The sequence below is a fragment of the Notothenia rossii genome, assembly GCF_949606895.1.
Source record: "Notothenia rossii genome assembly, chromosome: 5".
NCBI classification, from domain to species: domain Eukaryota; kingdom Metazoa; phylum Chordata; class Actinopteri; order Perciformes; family Nototheniidae; genus Notothenia; species Notothenia rossii.
Genome location: NC_136903.1, coordinates 75,047,399 through 75,061,599, shown reverse-complemented (window position 1 = coordinate 75,061,599; position 14,201 = coordinate 75,047,399). Strand labels below are relative to the sequence as shown.

Below are 14,201 nucleotides of genomic sequence, written 5' to 3'. Positions count from 1 at the left end.
CTGACTGGTTCATCCGAATGTCTGTCTCAATATCAGTGTTTCTGAACAGTCAGTCTATGGGAGAAAAGGAGCGAGCAGGGTTTACTGTAACAAATCAATAAACATGCTGTAGAGCAGAGGTGTCAAACTCAAGGCCCGGGGGCCAAATCCGGCCCGCAAGAGCTTGCAAAGAATATAATACGTTTATTATACGGTTATATGCCACTTTAAAGAAGCAGGTTGCCCATAAACTAGATGCCCCACAATGCATCTCGTTTTGTGACATGCGCACTGAAGAGACTTGCAATTATTTACCCTGGACTTCTGCTTTCAGACGTAGTTAGTTATTACCCTATCTGGTAATAATCCAATTCAGAGGCAATAATGTAATATAATACATTATTTTATATATATATTATATATTTATATAGTTACAACCGGCCCTTTGAGTGCAACCATAATGCTAATGTGGCCCGTGATAAAATTGAGTTTGACACCCTTGCTGTAGAGTATGATTATTGACTGGGATGTGAAGTGGCCACATGCAGGTAAAGTCACTGCAGATACAGCAGCTAATCAAATTGTGTCAAGACAAAAGAGTGGAGAATGGGGAAATGAGAGAGGGCATGTAAGAATGGGATGTACGGACTGAGTCTGTTTCCACCCAAAAACTGTGCAAATTGATTTCCCTTTATCACAGGCCCTCTCTCAACATCCATGTCCCCAGGCTGGTGGAGCCCCTGGAATAATTACTGAACAAATCATGCAGACCTTTAAGGGCATCCTGAGTAGAGCTCATTGGAAAAGTGCTGCAGGAAAGATGTGGAGTCTCAAGGAGAGGTGATAAAACGGAGAGGGAGCTACCCAGCCTCCCCACGCTATCATCTCCAATCCAAGCCATTATCTCCCCATCCAATCAGACCACTGGCAGGTGCTCAAGGTCAGAGATTAATCTGAGGCCACTTACGATCTACAGTGCACTAGAAATCACTAAAGCAAATGTCTGTGGAAAACAACTCTGGGGAGATGCATTTTTTTTGGAATAGATAACTTGACTTGCAAATGGTTCCAAATAGCCTTGGAGCGATATATTGTATTAATATATACATGTAGAATTTAATTGGTTTTGGCCTGTATCTCCACACCTCAGCTCAACAGCATGCATGTTGAGACAAATGAGAGTGTGTCTCATTTTAGAAAGCAGAACCCCATCTACTCTAACACCTTTCAGAGAGCTCTTGGCATGAACATTTATAATGGAATATTCACACAAGGGAAAAACCAAGTACAATTGATTTTGTTTAACATTGAATCTCCAGTTAGAGATATCTAGAAAATATTTTTGCTGTACTTCAAAGAACAAAGAATTTGATTGTTTTTTGATGATCTTTTGCTGAGGACATCTTCATACCAAGGCAGTCTCAGGTTGTTTAATATGTTTCTAAAGTAAACTAATTGAATACACACTCAGAGTCATATATAGCAGCCATCCATGACGGGGTAGAAAAGCTAGGCATTTGTGGAAGGTTAACTGATAGTCCTGCTACTGGCACTGGCAGATTTGGTACTTTGGGAATTTGGAGGTTCACATTTGGTAGATTCACATTGGGCAGATTACTTGTTAAACTCCTGCAGAAAAGACAGACAAAAAGAAAAAAAGAATCTATAACAGTGATGTGGAAGCTGCAGAAAGCCATGTAACACTCATCATAAAAGTAACGTAAAATCTCAAATTAGGTGAAGACAGGAACGTAGAGTTGCACACATAAACAAGACCAACAGTAATTGTCAAAGATGCACATTATACAAAGACCTGCAGAATAAAGAGAGCTCATGATGCACATAGATACTGTATTAAATGCAATGACAAGGAAAAGCAACTTAATAATACTGATAACAATAAAAACAAATAACGTTTTACCTTGTAAATCTTAAATATGATATTTTCAAAGCAAAAGTGTGAAAGCCACAACATATAAATTATAACAGCAACACAACAGAGTGAATGCCTTTTGTTTCTGGCAACATGTCAAAGCACACATTATGGAGGTTAGTTCACAAAACAAAACAACAGAGACATGTTGCCCTGACCTTATTGTGTCGGAGAATAGAAATAGAAAGACATAAATAAGTTAAAGACCTATAACCAATTTTTCCAGAGAATAAATGGGTTATTCAGCCCACTCTTGGCTCATTCTTTAAAGTGAACCCTCAGGAGGTCTGGGTGACCATTATAGCTGCCCTCCAAGATTGTTGAGCGTCCATGTAGTCAGTCTGTCATCTGAATATAAAAGCCTTGCATCTCCAGCCATCCTACAGTCTAGCTAAATACAGAGGTTCCTTACTTAACAGGCTCCCAGGACTCTCGGTCAAATCCCTTGTGAATTGACTGTGCAATGGAGGACTCCATCAGATCCACATATCTAACCACCAGAGGAGCATACAGATCCTGGAGGTGTTTGTGGAACTTTCCATTGCACAGATGATCTGTGTAAAAAATAGAGGCAGTGACAGAAAAACGTTAGCGTCTTTGTTTGAGTATAAAAATACTTGAAGGGTCTATAAAAGAAATGTGGGAGCTTACAATCATTCCGGAGGAAGTCGTTGAGCAGTTGGAAGAGGGGGAAGCTGTCCCAGCTCTCAGGGGACTGGATCTCCAGAGCGGCATCCATCTCAATGGCATAGAGGGCCAGGAAGTTTTCTGCATGCTCCACCATGAGGTCTGTCCACCATGCAAACGCCTAGAGACACAGCAGGAGGGGAAGCGAAGAGGTGAACAATGGCTCCAGTTAACAGATGAGATGACGCAAGGAAAAATAACAGGGAAGAAGGGAACATACACACAACTGGCGCTCATCAGTTCTTGAAAGGAATTATTTTTGTATGTGTTTTAATGTATGTCAAAGGACTACATTTTGGGAATCATGTTTATTTGCTACCTTTCCAAGAGTTCGGTGACAATAGTTATAACTCTCTCCTGCTAAATTCCACCAGGAAGTGAGTCGGATGTTAAAGCACATTTTTGTAGTGGCTAAATGGTGGTACTACAAATTCTCTGTCTGTCCTTGATTTTATTGGGCCCAGATAAACTTTTCCCGTTGACTTACATTTGGAAAGAATAACTCAGTAGGTCCTTAATGGTGAATAATGTGCTAAAAGTTATTTTCCCCTGAAAGTGGCAAACTACCCCTGGTTAGTTCCATTAGCTTAACTTAGCATTACAATTTAAAACAGCTCACAGCCAGGCTAGCTGTTTCCACCTAAGTTTAGAAAAAGTCACCTATCCCTAACTCATTCAAAACCAGGTCATAGTTATGTAATGTTTTTAAACCTGTTAAAAACCAATGGGTGAAATAACACATTGTGGTTTTATTAAGGGTTACATGCTGACTGACTTTGGTGAGTCACCACTTAGCCAGGACATCCACAAAACTGTCTAACCAATAAGCTATAGCTTATTATTATTATAATTATTATTATTATTATTATCTTATTGGTTATACTATAGCATAACAATAAATAGGCCCGAAATAACTTAAGTAGTGAGCTTTAGTGGTGCTTTTATGTGGATTTGTTTTCCTTTAGGAGAGAGCCAGCAGGTTCCCCTTGCTCGCAGTCTTTCCGTTGAGCTGACCAGTTTGTTGGCTAAAGGTTACTGCTTTTTGTATAAAACTCATAGTTATAACATTTGTATTTATCTTTTCATCTAGCTCTTAGCAAAAGTGTTTTTATCTTAAAGTGTCAAAATTGGTAATTAAATTATGCATTATATAATATTATGTTCATGAATACTGTGTAACTGTCTCGTGCAGTTGTCCTGATTGTGTGTGTGTGTGTGTGTGTGTGTGTGTGTGTGTGTGTGTGTGTGTGTGTGTGTGTGTGTGTGTGTGTGTGTGTGTGTATGTGTGTGTGTGTGTGTGTGTGTGTGTGTGTGTGGGGGGTTGTTTCCAATCACATACATGAGATTTAATCCACTGCGTATAAGGACTTAAAAGTGGATTCATTGTAATTACCTAAGTTTATATGATTGCAAAATTATCACACAGTAGAGTTTCATCATCGTGCCTTGTTATATTTATGACAGCATCTATACATTTGAGGAAAAGGTGCTTTTTCTCATGCAAATGTGGAGCTCTCTGCATGCTTTTTTCTCAAGCTAAGAGATGAGGGGGTCCACCATTCACATCACTGACAAGCCCTTAGCGCTAAATGCGAATGTGACTCATGCACATCTTGGAGTAGGCATACCAAAGACTGCAGCACACAGCATCTCTAGTGTTGGAGTGTGTCCGTTCCAATTAGTAAAGTACCGGTACGTCTCCGAGACTCAGCTGACCGATTTCTAGCACAGTCAGGATTTCCTTGCGCTTTGATAGCAGGAGTACATTAGTTGCTTTGCTGGCAGTCTTGGCTTGGCTTCATTCAAACCAACATGTTGCCAAGTTCAATAAATTAAGTGTGAACTTACGTAATGCTGCATGCTTTCTTTTTTTGTTCATTAATTTGTTTTGTTATTTTCCGTTTGGCTTTAGTGGCAGTCATAACCTGACTTACCTGGCTACTTACCTGCCCACGTCCAAACATTTAAAAATATTCTCAACAGTTCTAGAGATAGAGCAACAGGCAGCAAACAAAGCTGTTCTCCATCACATTCAAGGAGAGATACTCTTATTGCGTACAGGGAGGGATCAAAGGGGAGGACTGTAAACGTAATGTAAACAGATGGAGGAAGGGACAACACTCAAAGGTTGGCTTCCAACCTTTGATCGAGGCAAAGGGACACATTCAGGACCCTGAAAGCTCTGAGGCAGACCCAGTGTTAAGCCAGACAGACTCTAGTGCTGTCACAATGCAACTGTGTTAAGGGATCCATTTTGAGGGAGTGTACTAATGCTGAGGGGGAAGGAAACGTGGCATCATCTACTGGACATGCACAAAGCATTATGGGTGTTTCTCATTCAAATTGACTACATACCTCTTTTCCCTGCTGGGACAGTCACCAATCATGTAACAGTGAGAACACAGTATAAGATGTACAGGACAATAAAGTTTTCTTGAGGCATTTGCCTTTAGAAGTATTATTTTCTTTTTAACTAAGTATAGAAAGCAGAGAAGGATGGAAGAGGAGAAGCTGGGGAAGTAATGCTTGCAAAAGTGCGGACTGTGAAATTAATTGTTGGATGGAGGGGAAACAAATGTTTATGGTGGATCAAACTTCAAAAGGTTAACATGGAGCATACTTTGGGAATTTTACTGGTTCAGCATGCTTGGAAAGAAAGGAAACCTTTGTATGGCCCGATGAACATGCTTTATGATCACAATTATGTTGTGCAAGCTACAGTGCCTTTTCATTTTTAAACATGTTTGCTCCACTTTTATGCCTAAAAACCCACCCATTGCTACAGTGTCTATGAGATCATTCTCTGCCTAAAAAGGTGCCTCTTGCCATAGTGGCGCACATGCCATACAGGGAGGTCGTGATGGGGACTGAAGAGGAAAAATAAATAAAAATACTGTACCGATTGATCTCCAGAACTTGTGACTGCCGCCTGTCAAGCATATTCAGAGAGATACAATAAATCTGCTTTAACTGTATATTCTACGATCACATTGGATCACCTTCAGATCTACACAACATGTTCAACATGCTTTCCTACAGGCTCAGTGTTTATAGCAGCATACAGGATGCAATAAATTAACAATTTTCAGTGGTGGAAATACTGGTATATATTACTACACCGCATTCAGAGGGGAATATATAACCCCTACTGCATTACATTTGGCTACTGCTACAGTAACTTTTCAGATAAAGTTGTAATACAGTCGGAGCCTATGATATGTTTATCCAATACTATATAGTCTTATAGATTAAACAGATGGTTTGATATGTTTCTGCTTGTAAATTCTGGAAATAGATCCAAGGCTTATGTAACATTGCAAGGGAGAGCTACTATGATCAGAGGAAAAAACTGCACACATGATATCCTTTTATATCTAATTTATAGTCTCTGCTCAAACACGCCGCACTGATTCCATGTAGTCATGGTCTGCTGAACAGCAATTAGAGCTCTCCTTAATTAAATTCATCTTCGAAATATCTTTTTTTCTTAGTTACCCCTAGATGAAGCAGCTTTATTTATAGAAGGCTGATAATAAGACTAACTCCCTGCTGAGGGGCGGAGTGAGATAAGAGTGAGAGTAAAGAGGAAAAGTGTTTTGAGGAGGAGAGGGTTCTCACTCACCTCCGCATGGTGTTCCTGGTTCTGCTGGAGGACCTCTATGACTAACTCCGCCAGGCGAATTGTTTCCTCCAGCTTTTTGGCAGGCGTGACTAAGCGGCCTACGTTCTCTGAGACAAAAGGATGAGGATGAGGGATGAGTGGTTAGTCAAGCAAAGAGGACTCCAGGGGGATTTTGTTAAGAATTTGTTTCCTTTCTATATGTTTGGACCATTTAATATAAGAGTACAAACAGCGCTTACACTGTGATATTGTATCTAGCATAACAAGTTAAATGTGTTCTTATTTATATGCATTTTGGGCTGCATGACATATAACTAACGTGTTTGTAGGAAAGACAGGCGTATGTTGGAAAGAGTATCAGGCACGAGAACAGTGGCGTTGGGATGGAGGTGCAATGTGGCTTCAAGAACATGCATATTGTGAAGCGCTACTGAATAACCCATCTGTGTAAGGAGCTGTCACATGGTCAAAATAAAGAAAACACTCAATGAGAACATAGGCCTATTGTAAAGTATTTGTTCATTCTGTGTAAATGTTTTATTAAATAACTTTCAGATTTGAGTTTCCTATTCAAATACAGGTCTAATATTATCTTACAGGCTAGAATCAAGCTTATTACTTTACTCAGTACTTGTGATGCTATAGCGGTCGAAGGAAAATGAACTAATGATTGTATCAATGCCTGTGCATATATATATGTTTAAGCAAACACATGTATACATTTATTCTACTTTAATTTAAGGCCATTTTTAAGAAATGTAATACTTTAAACCATTTGTTATGCACTTGTAAATTACATTTAATTGAATCTATTAACAAACAAAATTACTTTCTTGAAGCAGGTTATAGAGAGTGTTTCAAGACACTCAAAACACAGGAAAATGCGTCATGTTTTTTGTTCATTGGTTTTTGGATTGTGCTTCTCTATACAATAAATCAGCTATTATCTCAATAGTTCGTCAAAAAACTGATAACAAATCTTTTGAATTAATGACTTCAGTTTTGTTTGACTAAATATTTCCACAGGATGACGCTGTTGGATGAGCCATCAACTCACGTTTTGAGCACTAAACACTGATTTTGGCCATCTTTCACTTATCATCGTTGGTTTATAAGTTGAAAAAGCTGCAAATCACTTGCTTGTACCTTTGCTTACAGAATAATGCATAAAACAGATACACATAATGCAATGGAATTGTTTAAACTGTGAGACTATGTTGGATGATATGTGCATCATTTGAACATGGAACTGAAGGGCTACACAAATCAAAAGCACATTGAAACATAACTCTACATTGAACAGCAGTGGTCTTTACACTGGGGGTCCTTATAGCTTACACTACTATTTTATGAGTTTGCATTATTTTATGAAATATTCCTCAGATATTTCTGCAAAAGCCAAACATGTATCTATTTTCTGGTTTCGGTTGGAAAGTAGTAACAAGAAACACTAATCTGTCACTTTAATTGTCATGCAAATGTTATCATGGTAGGGCAATCTGAGATAAAAAGCTGAGATAATAATTCAGTCATTGTCTTGAAGGGCATTAAGGTTGACACCAATAGGTTTGGGTGACATGGATTTGTATATCAGTAACTATATATCTATCTGTAATGTGGAGGGGAGCTGTGGGAGCAGATCTGAAAAGAAGCTTTTATCTCTGTTTGGTCTAAAAGAAAAGCTAAGCAAGCTTTATGGCTTCATCGGCATCGTGAATGCATTCAAATCGTTGTGACAAATATGTTATGTTGTCAAATCTGTTGAATTATGTAATGTATGCTAATGTGTTCTATGTTTGGCTCCTACTGCAAGACAAATTCCCCTTAATGACAATAAAGTTAAGATGTAATTGAAGTGTAAGTTTGAATCAAAACTATCTGCATGGGTACACAAGATAATGTAGGACACATTTGTGTTTGACTTTTTGTTAAATGTACCTTTATGTATCTAGAAAATATTACGAAATTTGATTTAAATGTATGATCATCTAAGGTAATATGTAATATATACAATCCCATTATAACAATTATAATATTTAGAGGAACATTTGCTCATATGTGTGTATCTTCTTTTCCCTTCGCCTTTAACATTGATGTTAATATGTGACTTATTGGTTTTTGTAAGAGATTGTATTACTCTACAATACTTTGTACACAAATGTGGGAATAATGTGTTTTACAACCTCCTTACCACATAACTGAACATATATATAAGCTAAATGTAATGGAAAGAAAAACTCCCAGAACAAAGTATACAGTCTTGAGCCACATCTGAAATGATATAAAGTAATACAATCTCCAAGTATTTACTTTATAAAGAGATGCTTAAAACATGCCAAGACATTTGAAAACTTGAATGAGTTCTCAAATGTCTATTACAAGGGTGTATAATATACTGTATGGAAGATGTGCTACATGTAAAGGTTATGTGCATACATGCATATGTTCGGCATCTTTTCACAAAATACATGTGTGTGGAGGGTTGGGGGGTTAGGTCTGTGTGTGTGTGTGTGTGTGTGTGTGTGTGTGTGTGTGTGTGTGTGTGTGTGTGTGTGTGTGTGTGTGTGTGTGTGTGTGTGTGTGTGTGTGTGTGTGTGTGTGTGTGTGTGTGTGTGTGTGTGTGTGTGTGTACATGTGTGTGTGCACTGTGGCTAAACCACAAGCTAAACATGGGTTCACCTGGATCCTTTTGATCCTTTTGACCTTTCTCAACTTCAGCGAGAAAAAGGGAGAGAAGAGATAAGAGATGTTTAGAATTAGCACTGTTCTTGGGTTATTTTCACGTTACAGGGGGGGAAGCTCAGAGTTGTTATTCTTCACCATGTGACCCTTTCAAAGAATCTGCTGGGACAATTTCAGCTCCAAGGAGTGAGGTTTCTAGGCCACAGACAAACATCACAGACATACAATAAAAAAGAGACAAACGGAAATATTAGCCTGTGGAAAACTGGAAATGAAAAAGAGTGACAAGATGTTTGTTAACAAACAGACAAAGCTCAGACTATCGTAAACAGGTAAGACACACAAACAGCTGGCAGGATCATAGACAGGACACACTGAGTGACTTGATACACAGACAGGAGCTTGTAAATCCTTACGCCCTACGCCCTGCGCTGTCCTCACCATACGTAGCTCTGTGGTTGTGCTCCTTCACTAACTGTGGTGTCGCGGTGAAAGGAAAGCCTACCTGTTCTGCACAGCACACCACTGACACATGATCAGACCAAATGACTGGAGGAGATAACAATGTAAGCAATGTAAAAATGCATTCAAGTCAAAGGAATCCAACCAAAAGAAAGAAGCTTACAGACCAGACGGCTCATTCATGTCCATCACAAACAGATGGTACTAAAAAACGGAGCCCGACTGTTTCAGTGCGATGCTGCTCAGATCGCTCGACTGGTGCGCTCCCCACTCACTCTCACAGACAAAAGGCACACATAAAAGCAAACATGGCAGGAGCAACACATCTGAAGGAAGAGAAGCAGCAGAAGGGAGGGCGAGGTGATAAAAAGAGGGAGAGAGACTGGGGAGAGGGTGATGAAGGTACTCACGGATGGTTAAATCCATCACTTGAGACGCCAAGCAGAAGACAGGGTGCTCAAACATTTCCCTCTTTTTTCCTATAAAAAAGGATTGGTGCATGCAAGAGGATGGGGTCAGAGGTGGGAATGCTAAAGGTTAAGGTTGATGGGAAGAGGGCTGTCCAGGTGAAAACGACAGTCTGTTAGCCAGGAGGCAAATTCAAATGTTTGATTGATTTTAAGACAGGCGCCTCACAAGGACAGTGGAAAGTAAATTCAAACAGCATGGCAAGATAGTAAGGTTTGATTCCTTAGTATCTTTAGCACCCTGGGAGATTTCTTTCAAGGCATAAACAACATCATTCAATGCTATTAATGGGTGTACAGGTAGAGAGGACGAAGCAGGAGAGAAAGACATTATAAAATGTCTTGTCACTGATGTCATTTTTAGTTTGTAATCCATGCCAATAAAGAAAGGCCATGTTGTTAAGTCTCAAAGCACATGCAGGTGGCTGATGCTGGTTTGTACGTGTTCAATCCCAGCATCCCTTTGGTCAAAAGCCAGTTATCACTTAGTCCAAGAGGTCTAATAAAGTGATAATGGTGACAAAGCCCACAACTGTGGGGAAAGATAAAGAAGCAGAGCAGAGAGCAGGAAGGGAGAGGAAGATAGTGGTCTTCAGCAAGAAGATAGAGGTGAGAGAGAGCTGCTGGTATTTCAAGGCAGGGGAGTAAAGGGGGGCGGGCAGAGTCAGCTGGAGGAGGTAAAAGGGAGTCAGAGAGGACATTCAGTTAAGCTGAACTCACAGTCCAATCATTAAATGTCAGAGGCCGGGCTACTACACAGCTTGAATAGTCAAGGCATAATGAGAGATCAGCACATCAACAGATTTCAGGGCTTTGGATTTGAATGCATTTTTACTCACACACCTCTACACAAAAGCCAACTTGACCTACAGAACAGCACAGAGCTAATGCAGGCCTGAAACAAAGGAGAGAGTTATTGGACTGAGACAGAAAGTGACCGACAAACTGTCACAAATAATCGGGGATGCCACAGATCATTTGGGATATGGACACAAATATATACCAAGTGAATTCACCATGTGTAAATAAATAACAATGACAAGATCAATCTCATACTGGAATAAGAAAACGGACATCTGAGAAAAAATGTGTATTATTTTCCTATTTTATTCCACACACAACCACTCGCTGAGCATTTCAATCTGAAACCATACATGTTAAATTATATGACGCATTGCACACATTATGATGACCGTTATGGTATAGGATTAAAAAAAAAAAATCATTAACATATTCGCTCCAGATTCATTATGTCATGTTGGCTTGTGTGTTTCTGGTTACCTTCGATTGTAGCATATTCTTGAATCCGCTCGTAGTTGAGCTGAGCGGCCTGCTCCAAACATTTGCGGATCACTCCTTTGACTTCTTCTGGTGGGACTGGGGTCACAATGTCCTTCATCAGGACCTAGAAGCAACATTTAAGAGAATGTATGTAAGTTGTATTCATTACAGTTGCTGTATCTTAAAGTATTAAACACTTTCTCAAATATATGAACAAACCCTCTCCAGCAGAGATAATGTGGCCTTCAGTGCTCCCTCTGGACGGCCGAAGGGGAAGCAATATCTGCAATGGAAAATATATACAGAAAATGTCATTTCAGTGGGAAAGTATACATAGGCTAAATGTTTTGAAACTTTTGTGGTTATTAGCTGTTGGGGAGTCGGCTGTCACCTGAAATTTACAATCTGGTTTTCCAAAATCACACGCAACCGCTCCTTGATGTCTTCAAAGCGCTCCTTCTCGTCCACTTTCACTGTGGTCAGCCCGTCCGGCCTATGAGGATCACACCCACACACTTTTACCCAGCTGAAACCCTGCAGTGGTTCAACTTATGCAACCACTCATCTGAGTCTGACAGGAGCAAGAATATAAAAAATGCTGGCAGAAAGCGTAGTACTCCCAAGGTACTGACTACAAAATGTGTAAGATTTGTTCAAGATCAGAGTTCACTTTGTGTTACACATACAAAAAAAACGACAATGTCTCACCTTTTTTGCCCTTGAAAGAGTGGTATTTTGGAATCCTTTCTCTTTCTAAACTTGAATATGCGTGCTTGTTTAGAGACAGTGGGAGGATCTGGGCTCTGGGAGCTCTTTGGTGACATTTGGGTCTCATAGCCCAGCGGCCCCCAGTAATTGCTGCCCTCTCTGACTTTAACGCACGCATGGGAGGATGAATAATATGGACAGTAAGAGACTATGGTAATAAAGGACAGAGAGAAAGGAAAGCAAAGAAAAATGGTAGAAAACAAAGAAATATGTGGAGATATACAATTGATTAACAACATAATGCAACATGTAACACAAAAAGCAGAACAAATTTAACAAACAAAAAATAAATAAACATGGCAAAATTAAATAAATGGAAGACAAAAAATGCCTATGTTTGAGGCTGACTTCTCTATTCTGTTGTAGTGCAATGTTTATGGAAATCTAGTGTGCTCATCTGCTATCAGATCGACTAAAGGAATAACATTTATATTTGATGGGCTTTCAAATCCTGTCTCTTCCAAAGCATAATATTTTAAGAAAAGATAAGGGCACACCTGTTCCCATGGACATGAGAGGCACAAAAAGCGAAGCTGTAGTGAAGAAGAGTGGGGTCAATAATAGCCCCACCCTCTGCTCTTTCCAGTAGATCACGCAGGTAACACAGATGTCTGTGACAACCTCGAACTCCATTCCTGGCACAGTACTCGTCCAAGACAAACACCTGGCCTGGACTAAACCAACCCTGCACAAAACAAACACAGATGGGGATTGTATTACTGTGTATCGGCTAACAAAAGCATAGCCCACTGCCATAAATGTATCATGTGGTGATGTTATAACAGGCAGAGGGTCACCCACCAAGCAGCAGAAGGTGTCATTGAGCCTGTGGTCCAACGTGAGCCGCTGCACCATCTCGAAAAGCGAGGCGTGGTCAAAGCTACAGGGGTTAGCGGAGATAAACTCATCCATGCCATGTTTCTGAGCTCTGTCAGCATCTATCCAGCCAACGGCACAGGGGAGAGAACACGGTTCAGAGGAGAACACATCAGTGAGGAACAGGCAAAAAGCAATTGTTTTTTGAAACACAGGAACAACAGGGATTGTTTTTTTTGCTACTTCTAAGGGCAAATTATAAACACTTACAGCTTACATTGTCAACTTGCATTGTATCACGCAGCGTAAAGATATTTTATGTATTGGTGGATGAGATTCTATTGATCTGAAGCGAAGCTCAGAGGCAAGGGTGCTTCTATTGTATGTGCATGCAGGCATCTGTATGTCACTTTCCCTGATGTTTTTGCAGGGGAAAGATCCAAACCATGTTTGAAAAAGTGCTGGTTAGATAGAATTAGATGCATTCTTCTTAATGTATTTAATAGATTCTGCCATTCTCGATTGTTGAATGTCACTCTGGTCCTGATAAATATTGGGATGTGTGCTAATAAAAAAAAGACAGCAATATGGCAAAAGAATAATTTACCAGAACACACTGTAGAGATACAGTTTAAAGTGCTTATTTAGGGAAATTGTTGTAAAAATCAAACTGAGTTTTGTAGATTTTTCTCCCGTTATGGATCCTCGGAAGTCATATCCTTTCAGAATTGTTATTGTTTTTCTTGCTTCATAACTTTTGCCATCAAGAAGACTATCAGACTTTTAAAACCCTAAATTGAGCTGTGAAATTCAATAAAGGAAAGAAAATTAGTAACATCAAACTGTGTAAAACAAAAAAGGCAATGGGGGATGAAAACACGGTGGAAAATGTTTATTTAATTCTCTAAACCACAGAAGAAAACTAAACTGGCTCTTTAAATAATATCTGTCAGAGACAAAATGATGGGGATGAGGATCATTCGAAATAGATAAGAGATGCAGTCCTCAGTGTGAGTGACAGGTGTCATGTCCATGAGACACTGACATGATTGATGATGATTTGGGAGTGTGGGTGGGAGGTGTGGAGGCCTGATCTTAGCTGGGCAGAGCCGGAGCAACGTATAGGGCAGAACTGACATCTGTCAACCACCAGGTCAGTGAGAGGGAAGGGAAAAGACTGTGATACTGGTGCTAAACATTAATTTAAATGTTCTATAAGAAAAAAGAGCCTAACAAAGTGTTACACTTCAAGAAAATTAGCTTTTTTACTCCAGTCTTAGAAGGTAAACCTGTGAGACAACAAGTAAAAGTGTTTGAGGACGAGGGACAAGACAGGTAATGTAGGTCAATAATGTAAAAAGAGTAGAACGGTTAACATGTGAGGCTTTGAAACACGGAGAGAAGACAGGTAATGGCTACAGAGAGGCCCAAAGGCTGGATGACGAGACAGGATGTAAAAATACTTTGTGGGTAAATCAACCTTTTAAATGGGACAATAAGACAG

General features: G+C 39.7%; 1 protein-coding gene across 15 annotated transcripts in view; it reads right to left on the bottom strand.

Annotated features, from left to right (window-relative positions):
• cadpsb (Ca2+-dependent activator protein for secretion b) overlaps positions 1-14,201 on the bottom strand; it is a 58,011-nt gene that overhangs the window by 8,177 nt on the left and 35,633 nt on the right. For 2 of the 15 annotated variants that reach the window (XM_079683408.1, XM_079683415.1), the window contains 11 exons: positions 12,683-12,819; positions 12,379-12,566; positions 11,505-11,606; positions 11,333-11,396; positions 11,114-11,237; positions 9,776-9,844; positions 6,222-6,328; positions 5,499-5,528; positions 2,564-2,720; positions 2,325-2,466; positions 1,447-1,608 (listed from right to left, as the gene is read on the bottom strand). In XM_079683408.1, coding sequence (XP_079539534.1) covers positions 1,447-1,608; positions 2,325-2,466; positions 2,564-2,720; positions 5,499-5,528; positions 6,222-6,328; positions 9,776-9,844; positions 11,114-11,237; positions 11,333-11,396; positions 11,505-11,606; positions 12,379-12,566; positions 12,683-12,819 — 1,282 coding nt within the window. Of the gene's footprint in view, positions 1-1,446; positions 1,609-2,324; positions 2,467-2,563; positions 2,721-5,498; positions 5,529-6,221; positions 6,329-8,900; positions 8,934-9,775; positions 9,845-11,113; positions 11,238-11,332; positions 11,397-11,504; positions 11,607-12,378; positions 12,567-12,682; positions 12,820-14,201 lie in introns of all 15 variants that reach the window. The other 13 variants (XM_079683417.1, XM_079683418.1, XM_079683416.1 and 10 more) reach the window with 8 other exon arrangements.